Source organism: Rhinichthys klamathensis, unplaced genomic scaffold (genome assembly GCF_029890125.1).
Source record: "Rhinichthys klamathensis goyatoka isolate OS25496 unplaced genomic scaffold, OSU_Roscu_1.1 h1tg000298l_1, whole genome shotgun sequence".
Lineage (NCBI taxonomy): Eukaryota > Metazoa > Chordata > Actinopteri > Cypriniformes > Leuciscidae > Rhinichthys > Rhinichthys klamathensis.
Window position 1 is genome coordinate 1,110,823 of NW_026606817.1, and position 16,880 is coordinate 1,127,702.

The 16,880-nt window shown below is 40.5% G+C and overlaps 1 protein-coding gene across 1 annotated transcript in view; it reads left to right on the forward strand.

The window, feature by feature from the left end:
* The first annotated feature begins 5,236 nt into the window (after window positions 1-5,236).
* pcsk2 (proprotein convertase subtilisin/kexin type 2) overlaps window positions 5,237-16,880 on the forward strand; it is a 74,309-nt gene continuing 62,665 nt past the window's right edge. The window contains exons 1-2 of the mRNA XM_056270168.1: window positions 5,237-5,534; window positions 14,547-14,651. Of these exons, the coding sequence (XP_056126143.1) occupies window positions 5,361-5,534; window positions 14,547-14,651 (279 nt within the window). The 5' untranslated portion in view covers window positions 5,237-5,360. The remainder of the gene's footprint in view (window positions 5,535-14,546; window positions 14,652-16,880) is intronic.

A 16,880-nucleotide genomic window follows, 5' to 3' on the forward strand; every position in this document is an offset into this window, starting at 1 on the left:
TACTGGAGAGGAGAATTCGGCCGATAGTAGAACCTCGGATTCAGGAGGAACAGTGCGGTTTTCGTCCCGGTCGTGGAATACTGGACCAGCTTTATACCCTTTCCAGGGTGCTGGAGGGTTCATGGGAGTTTGCCCAACTAATCAACTGCTTTGTGGATTTGGGGAAGGCATTCGACTGTGTTCCTCGCAGGGTCCTGTGGAGGGTGCACTAGGAGTATGGGGTCCGGGGCCCTTTGCTAAGGGCTGTCCGGTCCCTGTACGACCAAAGCAGGAGCTTGGTTCACATTGCCGGCAGTAAGTCAGACTTGTTCCCGGTGCATTTTGGACTGCCCTTTGTCACCGGTTCTGTTCATAATTTTTATGGACAGAATTTCTAGGCTCAGCCAGGGGCCGGAGGGTGTCCGGTTTGGGGACCACACGATTTCGTCTCTGCTTTTTGCGGATGATGTTGTCATGTTGGCCCCATCAGACCAGCACCTTCAGCATGCACTGGCAAGGTTTGCAGCCGAGTGTGAAGTGGCTGGGATGAGAATCAGCACGTCCGAGGCCATGGTTCTCAGTTGGAAAAGGGTGGCTTGCCCGCTTCAGATTGGTGGAGAGTCCCTGGTATCTTGAGTGGAGGAGTTCAAGTATCTTGGGGTCTTGTTCACGAGTGAGGGGAGGATGGAACGGGAGATTGACAGACGGATCGGTGCAGCTTCTGCAGTAACGCGGTCGATGTACCGGTCTGTTGTGGTGAAGAAGGAGCTGCAAGGCGAAGCTCTCGATTTTCCGGTCAATCTACATTCCTACTCTCACCTATGGTCAGTGGCGGCTCCAGACAATTTTGATTGGGGGGGCAATGGGGGGTCCTGGTCATTTCAAGGGGGGTCTCATGAAAACCAACAAAAAATACAGTGAACACGGCTAATAACTACATATTGCTGCTACTTAACAACAAAAACAACACAGCATATCAACTACTTTGTTTTTAATTAATTAATCAATTGCAGTTTGCAAACAATATGCTCGAACTTTAATTGCCATAGCCACACCCATGACAGAAAACATATTTACAAAATAGTATCCTCCTCATCCTCCAATTCCTCGGTGTCCTCTGTTTCCAGTCTTTACTAAGAAATCCTATGAAAAATTATTTACAAAATTTTCTGCAGGACAGTTAAATTCTTTACAATAATATAATATATAATGAAAGAAAATTAAGCTGTTACACTGAGGTGGTTTAGGAAAACCATAAAGTGTTTTTGTACAGTCAATTAATTGTACAGGCAGCATTAAACCATCAAAGTTAAATGATTGTTTATTGCTTATGAATTTCCTAGCCTATATTTTCTTTAGCAGGGGGTTTCAAACTTTTTAATGGCAATGAGCCCTAAACAATACCCTTGTGAGATTCTTTATTTAGGCTTATAATATAATAAAATATAGGCCTAATATAATATAAAAAAATTAATTGAAGTATTTGAAGTGATATAATAAATCAGTTTAAATGCTTCAATTTGTTTTCATATTATATTATTATAATATGAAAACAAACTGAATTTACTGTTACATTTACTGTAAATAGCTAGATCTTATAGCTAAATATTTTCAAGAAAAGTGAATATGTGAACTCTTTTATAGTAGCCTAATCTAACCATGCCTGAAACTATTTAAATCTATGTAAACTAATGATGTATTTTGAGTTTGCACGCGGGTGGGTGTCTGTATTGTTACCGTTCTGTGTCCATCAACCGTTATTTCCACCACTTTAATCAAACCCCTCTTCTTTAAAACATGATATTGTGATTTTATTTCACATGTCTTTGCGTTTCTCGTCGCCTCTCGTATTGAGATAGGCTATTTCGTCCGCAAACACGACTCACTGCCAATCACACGCGCTCACATCATTCTCTTTCTTTGAAACCTGTTAACTGCACTCACCAGTTTGAGCACTGCAATTATTTCTCACATACAATCAAATGGATTTCCCCACACATTTCGCGTCAGTCCTCTGCATGGCATATTATTCTTTTCTGCGCGGCCGCGGCATCAGAAGTGCACGACCGCGCACGCGCGCAGCTTAGAGGGAACGTGATTCTTATGTTTATATATTTTGTATGTCGAATAAATTATTAATTATTATTGTTCTGCGTAGTTTGAAGATAAACATTTTTAAATATTTATCCCGGATATATATATATATTTTAATCAGGAAGGGGGTGGGGGGTCAAATGGGGGGTCAAAGCATTTTTTGGGAGGGTCTTGAGACCCCCCAAGACCCCCCCTGGCGCCGCCGCTGCCTATGGTCATGAGCTGTGGGTCATGACCGAAAGGACAAGATCCCGGATACAGGCGGCTGAAATGAGCTTCCTCTGCAGGGTGGCTGGGCACTCCCTTAGAGATAGGGTGAGAAGCTCGGTCACTCGGGAGGTGCTCAGAGTAGATCCGCTGCTCCTCCACATCGAGAGGGGCCAGCTGAGGTAGCTCGGGCATCTGTTCCGGATGCCTCCTGGACGCCTTTACGGGGAGGAGACCCCGGGGAAGACCTAGGACACGCTGGAGGGATTATGTCTCCCGGCTGGCCTGGGAACGCCTCGGTATCCCCCCGGAAGTGTCTAGGGAGAGGGAAGTTTGGGCGTCTCTGCTTAGACAGCGGAAGAAGATGGTGGATGGTGATGGTGGTGGACCAATATTTCGGTTATCGGTATCGGTCAAAATGTTAATATCGGTGCTTCCCTAGATAAAACTGATATATTTGTAAAAGGAAGAGTGCAATTTGATGTTTCTACCCCACTTTTTGTCACTTTAAAAAAAATCCATAGTGTTTCAATAAATCTGCGTCCATGAAAACCTCCAAATAAGTATTGCAAATTGAATCAATAGCAGGAGGTAAAACTCTCCCCATTCCTAATGATTGAGAATGTCTTATTTAATTTCTGTTGGGTTCCTGATTAGCAACAGTTTCATGGATCCCAAGAGAGTCCCTTTAGAAAGAGGTTTGTGAGTCACTCCATCAAACTCAGTAATTGGTGAGAAAAATGCCCTATTATGTCACTAATTGCCAAGAATTGTTTTTACATTTTAAGGTAAAATGCTAAATCATGACCATTTTGATACGTTGCTTTCTGTCACAACTCGGTAATAATATATCATACACACGACAAGATGAAAGTTCACAGCAGTGTTTAATCATAATCCACAAGTAATCCAGACACATAGACAAACGAAGTGATTAACGATAAAATTGCTGACAGTGATGATGAATCAAATTAGAACAATGACAACAAAACCAATAGTGGGAAATAGTGCTTAACACCAAACAGGGTGATATTGTGACACCTACATAATTTTTAGGATAATTTCCACATTTTATTTCACATTGCTTAATAGATAAAACACATTTGAACAGGTACTTTTAACCTGTATTTTTTGGCTGTCCAGACAAATAATGAAAATTTAAAGAAGAAATGAAAAACAATGGCTTTTTTTCCCATTTGAAGACAGTAAAATGAGGTCAACTACCTAGACACAGACCTGAATGAATTTCTAACCTGCTAGACAATTGTCGTTCCAGCACGAGGCCACAGTGCTTCAGCCGAACACACACTGATGTTCACACCCGAGAGTCTATTCAGAGACTCAGACTGAAAAGGTCACTTCAATAGAAACCCCAATAACCAATGACTATTCAACATCACATCTCGGTTCAGTCACAGAGTTCAGTTCTCATGATGAGGAAGTTTTCCCTGGGTGTGTATAGCGGACACACACTCTACATTATGAACAATATCTGTACAACAACATCTGTTCGTACACGTGTCCCTCCCTGACCTCGTGTTTGGACTTTAATTGGTGTCAGTAATGGCGTCCTGTGAAAGAAGCCTTCAGCGCTGAATGAGTCACAGTGACGATGATGGACGTTTAGTTCCTCGTCGCCTTCATCTCGTGCTCCTCTGTGGAAACTCACATACGGAAGAGATTCAGTCTGAATGAAGAAGTCTTCCTCATTTGCATATAAAAAAGAAGCCAAACCAGTATTGGCTACTGGCATAAAATCTTTACTGTCATCACAGAAAATCAAAACCCTTGTAACACGTTCCTGGTCATATTGTTCACAACTTAACTGTGGTAAATATTCCAATTGAAACAGATGATTGTCTTGAGACTGGAATATTTTACCAAAATGTTAAAAGCATTGGATTATATATTTTCACTTGTTACAAAGTGCCTATGGAAAGATGGTTTAATATATACAGTATATGTTACACTACCAAAGATGAACCAAAGTCTTACCGGTTTGGAACGACCTAAGGGTGAGTAAATTAAATCTTTGAAAAAAATTTCTTCATGCCTTAAAATATCTTGAATGTAACTCGACACCCTTGCCTCATTTAGTATACGCGGCGGTTCTATGAATATGCAAATGAGCCCCGCCTCCATTCACTCACTCAGCTCAGAGATCCACTGGTTGACATCACACGTTGATCTGATTGGTTACAAGGTCGTTTGTGACGTCAGAAACACCAGCGATTTCAAACCGTGTTTTTGAGACTGTCTTTGGTTCACTGCAGTTTTAAGCAGAAAATACTCAGCAATGCTGTCGACTTATGAACTTACACATGATGTGTCTTAAAGCATATTAAAGACACCACATAGACCCATAAACAACAATAAAAGCTGGATTTACACCACAGGGGGACTTTAAATCAAACAGGCTACAATATAAAATTCACCTTTATAGTTTATCGTGCAATTTATATGCTAAAATTAGTTTTACGTGCATATGACATGCACTTTATTACGTGTAATACCCCCGTACCCCACACCACTAATACTAGTACCCAAGAATTTACAGTGCGCATATGCATTAAAAACTAATTCTCGCGTATAAATTGCACGATAAACACAATGCGTGCTATAGAGACGCATCCAATGAGAACGGGTTGATTCTGAAGTGTCCTACCAACTGAGGAACGCGTCTTAATTCTACGTCTTTTGTTATTCTTCATGAATATCCGAGCCTGGTAAACTAACCCGAGTCGGATGGAGGAATTCTCCAGGGTGCTGAAAGTACAGCATCACTTCATCCACACTAGTGAGGGAGTGAGAGAGACATCAGCCACACCCGCTTCTGCTTATTGGGCATCTTTCCGAGGAACGTCACATGCAAAACAGCCACACGTTTATGCCGATGAATTATAGATTAAAGGGAGGCTGAACATGCAGATTGGGTCCCCCCCCCCCCCCCCACACACACACACACACACACTCATGCACCGGTGACCGAGGAGAGAGATGCGTCCTGACGAGCCTTGCTGAAGCGATCTCCGTTTGACAGCGTTCACTCACACACAGCACGGAGAAGAGAAACACACACGATGCGTTTATTCTTCAGAGATGTGGTTCTCTTCCTGCTCAATGCACTGGTGCTGATATCTGCAGCAGGAGAGGAGCTCATCTTCACCAATCATGTTCTGGTCCAGTTGCACGAGGGCACGGATGAAGATGCGCACGCTCTTGCCCTGGAGAACGGCTTCGGGAGCGCGAGGAAGGTATGCGCACCAGAACGCCTGCAGACCTGTCCTGTTGATGCATGCATGCTTAAATAAGGCTCAAAGTCAGGGTTTTATCATATAGAAGCATATGCACCACTCGTGGAAATAAGAGTACACGGTGTTCTTGTTTACATCAGAAACAAATCAACTGAATTAAGCTCTACATTAATAATGCAAAATATAAACTCAGATGAGATGTACATCAATTTACAAAGTCATAGTTTATTGTTTTTTAATGGTCACATAGTCGGAATTAATTTTCCTGATATTCCTACTGAAAGTGCCAAGGGATAAAAGAAGAATACTTAAAATAACGATGTGGAAATAACTTGAACATAGGAATTTCAATTAATCCAGCATAGGATTTGATTTAATTCTTGGAGGGCATATATTTGATCTTATTATGATTTTTGACTAGTGGAGATTGTAGATATACAATTATGCAGCTGATTATGAAAACATTACACAACTGAATCACATCATTTCTTATTTGCTGTACAAGAGAAATATTCACATAAAAACAAAACATTAACCCCTGAAATTGAATGGAATAGCACGGCTTGTCATTTTGATTATGCTAATGTTATTTTTTTTGGTTGTGTAATGTTTACAGGAGCGGTAAAAAAATGACTGAGAATTACTCTAGTGTAAATAATAAACATATCTTTCATCTGACATCCCAATGTTTATTTATTCCATCTCCATAAAGAGTCATTTATCACAGAACAGAGACTTGATTAGCTTGACAAATCAGCCTTGTCAAATGTCAAAACATCACTGGTGTGGAACAGAGCTTCACGTGTGGCCATGCATTGGAATAACAGCTTTCAACTTATTATTGAGAGAGAGAGAGAGATTTTATTCTTCTAATTCATGCACTCTTTGTCTGAACCAATTTACGGTCCCTTTGAATTTGCAATTCACTGCTTCTTTGCTCCTGATAAACAGTGTTGGGACTCTGGGATGAAAACCTGTATTAGATATTAGATATTAGATATTAGATTTTACTTCAATTCCTTGGCCAGAATTTCACAATCACAACTTGCCTTGAACTTAAGAACAAGATTCAAATGAACAATGACAGCCTGTGAAAAGATATTGTGGGAACAATTAAGAATACATAAAATAGAAATTATGAGTTAAAATAAAAAAATACAGTACAGATGCCGAAATATAGATTAGATGTGACGGTTTCAGAGACATAGGATGCAACGGGATCTGCAATCAAACTGTGAGTTCTTAATATTACAAGTTAAGTGCAATGAATATGCTTTTGTAACACAATTTAATCTTATTTATTATTATGAAAAATAATTTCCTCAATGTTAACTTATTAGGATTTACAGTGAGTTGGTGTCACTCAGACCAGGTTTTGTAGATCAATGTAAGCCAATGAAGTTCTTGCCTAATGTTCGAAAAGTGTCAGTTTATATAATATCCAGTAATACAGATCATATGAACATTTCTGTGGGGAGCATTAGTGCCATAAACATCTTACTTTCATTTGTGGTTATCTACACTGCAAAAAAAATGCTTTATTACTTATTTTTATGTTGTTTTCGGAACAACTATCTAAAAATTCTTAAATCAAGAAGCATATACTAGATAAGTAAATGACATAAAAAATTATATCTTGTTTTCTGAAAGAAAACAAAATCTAAATTAAGTGAGTTTTTGTTTAAAACAAGCACATTTACTGCCAATGGGGTGAGAAAAATAATCTTAATTCAAATGAAAAACGAGCAAAACTTCACTCACTTATTTTAGATTTTTCCCCCCAGAAAGCAAGATATAATTTCTTATGTCGTTTACTTATCTAGTAAATGCATCTTGATTTAATAAATGTTAGATATTTGGAGTGGAAACAAGACAAAAATAATTAAGAAAAGCATTTTTTGCAGTGTAATATTTGCATGCACAAACAATCTCAGCATCTTTTATATGCCCAATTTTTAACACATTTTCATGCTGATGAGTGTCAGTTTATTAATTCACATTAGTGGGATGAAATATTCATGTATAACCATGCAGACACTCTGTTTGGCCCTTGAAAACATTACATTAAATCCATCATACTAAAGTGCATCTTCTGGGTTTGGTTTATTCCACACTTCTCAGAGGTCAAACTCTTCTGACAGTCGTGTGTTTATTCCACACTTCTCAGAGGTCAAACTCTTCTATCAGTCGTGTGTTTATTCCACACTTCTCAGAGGTCAAACTCTTCTATCAGTCGTGTGTTTATTCCACACTTCTCAGAGGTCAAACTCTTCTATCAGTCGTGTGTTTATTCCACACTTCTCAGAGGTCAAACTCTTCTATCAGTCGTGTGTTTATTCCACACTTCTCAGAGGTCAAACTCTTCTATCAGTCGTGTGTTTATTCCACACTTCTCAGAGGTCAAACTCTTCTATCAGACGTGTGTTTATTCCACACTTCTCAGAGGTCAAACTCTTCTAACAGACGTGTGTTTATTCCACACTTCTCAGAGGTCAAACTCTTCTGACAGACGTGTGTTTATTCCACACTTCTCAGAGGTCAAACTCTTCTATCAGACGTGTGTTTATTCCACACTTCTCAGAGGTCAAACTCTTCTAACAGTCGTGTGTTTATTCCACACTTCTCAGAGGTCAAACTCTTCTATCAGACGTGTGTTTATTCCACACTTCTCAGAGGTCAAACTCTTCTAACAGACGTGTGTTTATTCCACACTTCTCAGAGGTCAAACTCTTCTGACAGACGTGTGTTTATTCCACACTTCTCAGAGGTCAAACTCTTCTATCAGACGTGTGTTTATTCCACACTTCTCAGAGGTCAAACTCTTCTATCAGACGTGTGTTTATTCCACACTTCTCAGAGGTCAAACTCTTCTATCAGTCGTGTGTTTATTCCACACTTCTCAGAGGTCAAACTCTTCTATCAGACGTGTGTTTATTCCACACTTCTCAGAGGTCAAACTCTTCTATCAGACGTGTGTTTATTCCACACTTCTCAGAGGTCAAACTCTTCTGACAGACGTGTGTTTATTCCACACTTCTCAGAGGTCAAACTCTTCTATCAGACGTGTGTTTATTCCACACTTCTCAGAGGTCAAACTCTTCTATCAGTCGTGTGTTTATTCCACACTTCTCAGAGGTCAAACTCTTCTAACAGACGTGTGTTTATTCCACACTTCTCAGAGGTCAATCTCTTCTATCAGTCGTGTGTTTATTCCACACTTCTCAGAGGTCAAACTCTTCTATCAGTCGTGTGTTTATTCCACACTTCTCAGAGGTCAAACTCTTCTATCAGACGTGTGTTTATTCCACACTTCTCAGAGGTCAAACTCTTCTAACAGTCGTGTGTTTATTCCACACTTCTCAGAGGTCAAACTCTTCTATCAGACGTGTGTTTATTCCACACTTCTCAGAGGTCAAACTCTTCTATCAGACGTGTGTTTATTCCACACTTCTCAGAGGTCAAACTCTTCTAACAGACGTGTGTTTATTCCACACTTCTCAGAGGTCAATCTCTTCTATCAGTCGTGTGTTTATTCCACACTTCTCAGAGGTCAAACTCTTCTATCAGACGTGTGTTTATTCCACACTTCTCAGAGGTCAAACTCTTCTATCAGACGTGTGTTTATTCCACACTTCTCAGAGGTCAAACTCTTCTAACAGACGTGTGTTTATTCCACACTTCTCAGAGGTCAATCTCTTCTATCAGACGTGTGTTTACTCCACACTTCTCAGAGGTCAAACTCTTCTATCAGTCGTGTGTTTATTCCACACTTCTCAGAGGTCAAACTCTTCTATCAGACGTGTGTTTATTCCACACTTCTCAGAGGTCAAACTCTTCTATCAGTCGTGTGTTTATTCCACACTTCTCAGAGGTCAAACTCTTCTATCAGTCGTGTGTTTATTCCACACTTCTCAGAGGTCAAACTCTTCTAACAGTCGTGTGTTTATTCCACACTTCTCAGAGGTCAATCTCTTCTAACAGACGTGTGTTTATTCCACACTTCTCAGAGGTCAAACTCTTCTAACAGACGTGTGTTTATTCCACACTTCTCAGAGGTCAAACTCTTCTAACAGTCGTGTGTTTATTCCACACTTCTCAGAGGTCAATCTCTTCTGACAGACGTGTGTTTATTCCACACTTCTCAGAGGTCAATCTCTTCTAACAGACGTGTGTTTATTCCACACTTCTCAGAGGTCAAACTCTTCTAACAGTCGTGTGTTTATTCCACACTTCTCAGAGGTCAAACTCTTCTATCAGACGTGTGTTTATTCCACACTTCTCAGAGGTCAAACTCTTCTATCAGACGTGTGTTTATTCCACACTTCTCAGAGGTCAAACTCTTCTAACAGTCGTGTGTTTATTCCACACTTCTCAGAGGTCAAACTCTTCTAACAGACGTGTGTTTATTCCACACTTCTCAGAGGTCAAACTCTCCTGACAGACGTGTGTTTATTCCACACTTCTCAGAGGTCAAACTCTCCTGACAGACGTGTGTTTATTCCACACTTCTCAGAGGTCAAACTCTTCTATCAGACGTGTGTTTATTCCACACTTCTCAGAGGTCAATCTCTTCTAACAGACGTGTGTTTATTCCACACTTCTCAGAGGTCAAACTCTTCTATCAGTCGTGTGTTTATTCCACACTTCTCAGAGGTCAAACTCTTCTATCAGTCGTGTGTTTATTCCACACTTCTCAGAGGTCAAACTCTTCTGACAGACGTGTGTTTATTCCACACTTCTCAGAGGTCAAACTCTTCTATCAGTCGTGTGTTTATTCCACACTTCTCAGATGTCAAACTCTTCTATCAGTCGTGTGTTTATTCCACACTTCTCAGAGGTCAAACTCTTCTATCAGACGTGTGTTTATTCCACACTTCTCAGAGGTCAAACTCTTCTAACAGACGTGTGTTTATTCCACACTTCTCAGAGGTCAAACTCTTCTATCAGACGTGTGTTTATTCCACACTTCTCAGAGGTCAAACTCTTCTATCAGTCGTGTGTTTATTCCACACTTCTCAGATGTCAAACTCTTCTATCAGTCGTGTGTTTATTCCACACTTCTCAGAGGTCAAACTCTTCTATCAGACGTGTGTTTATTCCACACTTCTCAGAGGTCAAACTCTTCTAACAGACGTGTGTTTATTCCACACTTCTCAGAGGTCAAACTCTTCTATCAGACGTGTGTTTATTCCACACTTCTCAGAGGTCAAACTCTTCTAACAGGCGTGTGTTTATTCCACACTTCTCAGAGGTCAAACTCTTCTGACAGACGTGTGTTTATTCCACACTTCTCAGAGGTCAAACTCTTCTATCAGACGTGTGTTTATTCCACACTTCTCAGAGGTCAAACTCTTCTATCAGTCGTGTGTTTATTCCACACTTCTCAGAGGTCAAACTCTTCTATCAGACGTGTGTTTATTCCACACTTCTCAGAGGTCAAACTCTTCTATCAGTCGTGTGTTTATTCCACACTTCTCAGAGGTCAAACTCTTCTATCAGTCGTGTGTTTATTCCACACTTCTCAGAGGTCAAACTCTTCTATCAGTCGTGTGTTTATTCCACACTTCTCAGAGGTCAAACTCTTCTATCAGTCGTGTGTTTATTCCACACTTCTCAGAGGTCAAACTCTTCTAACAGTCGTGTGTTTATTCCACACTTCTCAGAGGTCAAACTCTTCTATCAGTCGTGTGTTTATTCCACACTTCTCAGAGGTCAAACTCTTCTATCAGACGTGTGTTTATTCCACACTTCTCAGAGGTCAAACTCTTCTAACAGGCGTGTGTTTATTCCACACTTCTCAGAGGTCAAACTCTTCTGACAGACGTGTGTTTATTCCACACTTCTCAGAGGTCAAACTCTTCTATCAGACGTGTGTTTATTCCACACTTCTCAGAGGTCAAACTCTTCTATCAGTCGTGTGTTTATTCCACACTTCTCAGAGGTCAAACTCTTCTATCAGTCGTGTGTTTATTCCACACTTCTCAGAGGTCAAACTCTTCTATCAGTCGTGTGTTTATTCCACACTTCTCAGAGGTCAAACTCTTCTATCAGTCGTGTGTTTATTCCACACTTCTCAGAGGTCAAACTCTTCTATCAGTCGTGTGTTTATTCCACACTTCTCAGAGGTCAAACTCTTCTAACAGTCGTGTGTTTATTCCACACTTCTCAGAGGTCAAACTCTTCTATCAGTCGTGTGTTTATTCCACACTTCTCAGAGGTCAAACTCTTCTATCAGTCGTGTGTTTATTCCACACTTCTCAGAGGTCAAACTCTTCTATCAGTCGTGTGTTTATTCCACACTTCTCAGAGGTCAAACTCTTCTATCAGACGTGTGTTTATTCCACACTTCTCAGAGGTCAAACTCTTCTATCAGTCGTGTGTTTATTCCACACTTCTCAGAGGTCAAACTCTTCTGACAGACGTGTGTTTATTCCACACTTCTCAGATGTCAAACTCTTCTATCAGTCGTGTGTTTATTCCACACTTCTCAGAGGTCAAACTCTTCTATCAGACGTGTGTTTATTCCACACTTCTCAGAGGTCAAACTCTTCTATCAGACGTGTGTTTATTCCACACTTCTCAGAGGTCAAACTCTTCTATCAGTCGTGTGTTTATTCCACACTTCTCAGAGGTCAAACTCTTCTATCAGTCGTGTGTTTATTCCACACTTCTCAGAGGTCAAACTCTTCTATCAGACGTGTGTTTATTCCACACTTCTCAGAGGTCAAACTCTTCTATCAGTCGTGTGTTTATTCCACACTTCTCAGAGGTCAAACTCTTCTATCAGTCGTGTGTTTATTCCACACTTCTCAGAGGTCAAACTCTTCTATCAGTCGTGTGTTTATTCCACACTTCTCAGAGGTCAAACTCTTCTATCAGTCGTGTGTTTATTCCACACTTCTCAGAGGTCAAACTCTTCTATCAGACGTGTGTTTATTCCACACTTCTCAGAGGTCAAACTCTTCTATCAGACGTGTGTTTATTCCACACTTCTCAGAGGTCAAACTCTTCTATCAGACGTGTGTTTATTCCACACTTCTCAGAGGTCAAACTCTTCTGACAGACGTGTGTTTATTCCACACTTCTCAGAGGTCAAACTCTTCTATCAGACGTGTGTTTATTCCACACTTCTCAGAGGTCAAACTCTTCTATCAGACGTGTGTTTATTCCACACTTCTCAGAGGTCAAACTCTTCTATCAGACGTGTGTTTATTCCACACTTCTCAGAGGTCAAACTCTTCTATCAGACGTGTGTTTATTCCACACTTCTCAGAGGTCAAACTCTTCTGACAGACGTGTGTTTATTCCACACTTCTCAGAGGTCAAACTCTTCTAACAGTCGTGTGTTTATTCCACACTTCTCAGAGGTCAAACTCTTCTATCAGACGTGTGTTTATTCCACACTTCTCAGAGGTCAAACTCTTCTGACAGACGTGTGTTTATTCCACACTTCTCAGAGGTCAAACTCTTCTATCAGACGTGTGTTTATTCCACACTTCTCAGAGGTCAAACTCTTCTATCAGACGTGTGTTTATTCCACACTTCTCAGAGGTCAAACTCTTCTAACAGGCGTGTGTTTATTCCACACTTCTCAGAGGTCAAACTCTTCTGACAGACGTGTGTTTATTCCACACTTCTCAGAGGTCAAACTCTTCTGACAGACGTGTGTTTATTCCACACTTCTCAGAGGTCAAACTCTTCTATCAGTCGTGTGTTTATTCCACACTTCTCAGAGGTCAAACTCTTCTAACAGACGTGTGTTTATTCCACACTCCTCAGAGGTCAAACTCTTCTATCAGACGTGTGTTTATTCCACACTTCTCAGAGGTCAAACTCTTCTATCAGACGTGTGTTTATTCCACACTTCTCAGAGGTCAAACTCTTCTAACAGACGTGTGTTTATTCCACACTTCTCAGAGGTCAAACTCTTCTGACAGGCGTGTGTTTATTCCACACTTCTCAGAGGTCAAACTCTTCTAACAGACGTGTGTTTATTCCACACTTCTCAGAGGTCAAACTCTTCTGACAGACGTGTGTTTATTCCACACTTCTCAGAGGTCAAACTCTTCTATCAGACGTGTGTTTATTCCACACTTCTCAGAGGTCAAACTCTTCTATCAGACGTGTGTTTATTCCACACTTCTCAGAGGTCAAACTCTTCTAACAGGCGTGTGTTTATTCCACACTTCTCAGAGGTCAAACTCTTCTGACAGACGTGTGTTTATTCCACACTTCTCAGAGGTCAAACTCTTCTGACAGACGTGTGTTTATTCCACACTTCTCAGAGGTCAAACTCTTCTATCAGTCGTGTGTTTATTCCACACTTCTCAGAGGTCAAACTCTTCTAACAGACGTGTGTTTATTCCACACTCCTCAGAGGTCAAACTCTTCTATCAGACGTGTGTTTATTCCACACTTCTCAGAGGTCAAACTCTTCTATCAGACGTGTGTTTATTCCACACTTCTCAGAGGTCAAACTCTTCTAACAGACGTGTGTTTATTCCACACTTCTCAGAGGTCAAACTCTTCTGACAGACGTGTGTTTATTCCACACTTCTCAGAGGTCAAACTCTTCTGACAGACGTGTGTTTATTCCACACTTCTCAGAGGTCAAACTCTTCTATCAGTCGTGTGTTTATTCCACACTTCTCAGAGGTCAAACTCTTCTAACAGACGTGTGTTTATTCCACACTTCTCAGAGGTCAAACTCTTCTATCAGTCGTGTGTTTATTCCACACTTCTCAGAGGTCAAACTCTTCTAACAGACGTGTGTTTATTCCACACTTCTCAGAGGTCAAACTCTTCTATCAGACGTGTGTTTATTCCACACTTCTCAGAGGTCAAACTCTTCTGACAGACGTGTGTTTATTCCACACTTCTCAGAGGTCAAACTCTTCTGACAGACGTGTGTTTATTCCACACTTCTCAGAGGTCAAACTCTTCTGACAGACGTGTGTTTATTCCACACTTCTCAGAGGTCAAACTCTTCTAACAGACGTGTGTTTATTCCAGCTTCCCTTTGGCGAGGGGTTATTTCATTTCTACCCACGGGAAATCCCTAAGACTCGAAGGAAACGCAGCGTTCACCACCTCCACCGCCTGGCGAACGATCATCGGGTAAGACCAGCATCTCACAGTGTGTGTGTGTGTGTGTGTGTGTGTGTGTGTTCCCATAGAAACAAACCCAGTCATTGGTAAACAACAGCTAATCTGATGCCAGATCCATTGCTTTTATGAGTTAAAGACTAACATGTCAATCAAGTTTTTGTCTTGATGTTTGAATGCTATGTTATTAGCTATTATGACACTATGCAGTTTGAATGAGGTTATATTTATGCTTTGTTCTGATTCTGGATGCTGATTGGTCTAAAATGCACAATATAGCCACAGCTCTGATGCGAAACACGCTAACGTTAGTTTACATGGCTGTCATCCACTGAATTGTATTATTTAAAATGATGCTTAATGGCACGTTGTGTCAAGGTCATGCTGTATGTGTGTCATGACAATATCAGTATATATATCACCTGTAGCACAACCTCTCAATGTACAGCATAGGAAATACATAATGTATGTTTTAATGTCAGCATAGGATGAACTGCACTTTCTAAAGTTGAGCAAGTTGATTGATTAACTGGCAGCTCAGACAGGAGGAGACATGTTTGTTTTGTTTTTATGCTACAGTGTGAACATCCAATACATACCAGTTATTTCACAGACTTAAAACAGTGAAATATACAGTACAGCTGAGTTTGAAACGGACTACACTGTCTGTTTGGAGCTGAGACTGCTATTTCATAAAATAAAATGAACCATAAATGAACCATAGATGTTTTTTGAGACAGAAAACGTGAAGATTTCAATCTGTAAGATTTAAGCCTGTAATCATCCTCCGTAATCCAGAGGCGGTACAGCAGCGATCGGCACTCGCATGAGAGGATCTGTTCAGTTCCTGCACTTTTAATAACTAAACCGCTATTAATGTTCAATTGTGGGTTTGAGGAGTTGAATTATTTATTAGTCTGTTCATCAGGGCTGAACCTCTCAAAAGCATTGCTCCGGCTAAAGTGTGTTAACTCATCCGCCAAACCCTCAGCATCAACATATTGAGCTTCAGTCATCGTTTGCAAAGATCCTCAAAGCATGAAGATGCATTATATAAAGTCATTGCTGGTGAAAGCTTCTCTAGACATCAGGCAAACAAACCGATTTCAACTTGATTCACGTAAACTTAGTCATTTTTCCTGCTTAATCTGATGTATTTCATGTCTTCCACTCTTCACCATCCTATCATTTCCAGATTAATAAAACCACGCATTTATTCCTCATTGATTATCATGTTCCGAAATACATCACATTATGGAAGTGAAATGTATAAAATGGGTGGTATAATGCCCTTCTCACAAGATGTAAAATAAGTCTCTGATGTCCCCAGAGTGTGTGTGTGTGAAGTGTGTTAAGCTCAAAATACCCCACAGATTTTTTATAGCATGTTAAAATTGTCACTTTTTGAGGGTGAGCAAAAATGTGGCGTGTCCCTTTAAATGCAAATGAGCTGCTTCTCCCGGCACAGGGGGCGGAGCTTCAAGAGTTCGTGTGTGTGTGTGTGTGTGTGTGTGTGTGTTACCATCTCCGATTACCTCACACACACGCACTGAACATTTCAAAAACTTTTAGCTTTTTATGTTCAAACCGGAGTCAGACAAAGATGGAGAGACTAAGAAGAAGTGACGACATGTAGAGCAACAGGACATTTCTGAATGGTTAGTTGATGAATTTATGTATCTGATGTGGAGTTAACACTCTTCTAGTCATTGATTAGCATATTCTGTCACGATAATCTATAAATCGCGTTCCTGGGGGCGGAGTTTATGTAAATTTTAGGGTTTGTGATGTCACTAACCCGGGAGGAAGCTCGTGTAGTTCCTACCAGCCGTTTGTTGTAGTCCTTAAAAAGTGATTTCTGTAAAACCAAATATCTCCCTTTGCTCTGAACTTTGAGCGGCGTAACTTTGCAGATGTTGTTTATGCTCAAACAGCAACATTACACACTAACTACAGTTAAAAAAGTGAAATCATAATCAATCACCCCTGTAAGAACAGTGGTTGCGTCCGAAATCGAACGTGTAGGGACTTGTTTTCAATAAGAAATTACTTCACGATGGCTAAATTGTATGAATGTAATCCGGGCATACTACATCCGCCATGATGTCAATATCATGTGACCTTCCAGCGCTACTGTCATTCATAAACCCTCTCCCGTGGCCTCATGGGATAGCAAAGCGTCCATCGTCTCACACTTCAAATCTCGCCGGAATAAGTGGGACTTTTCCCTACTCTTATATG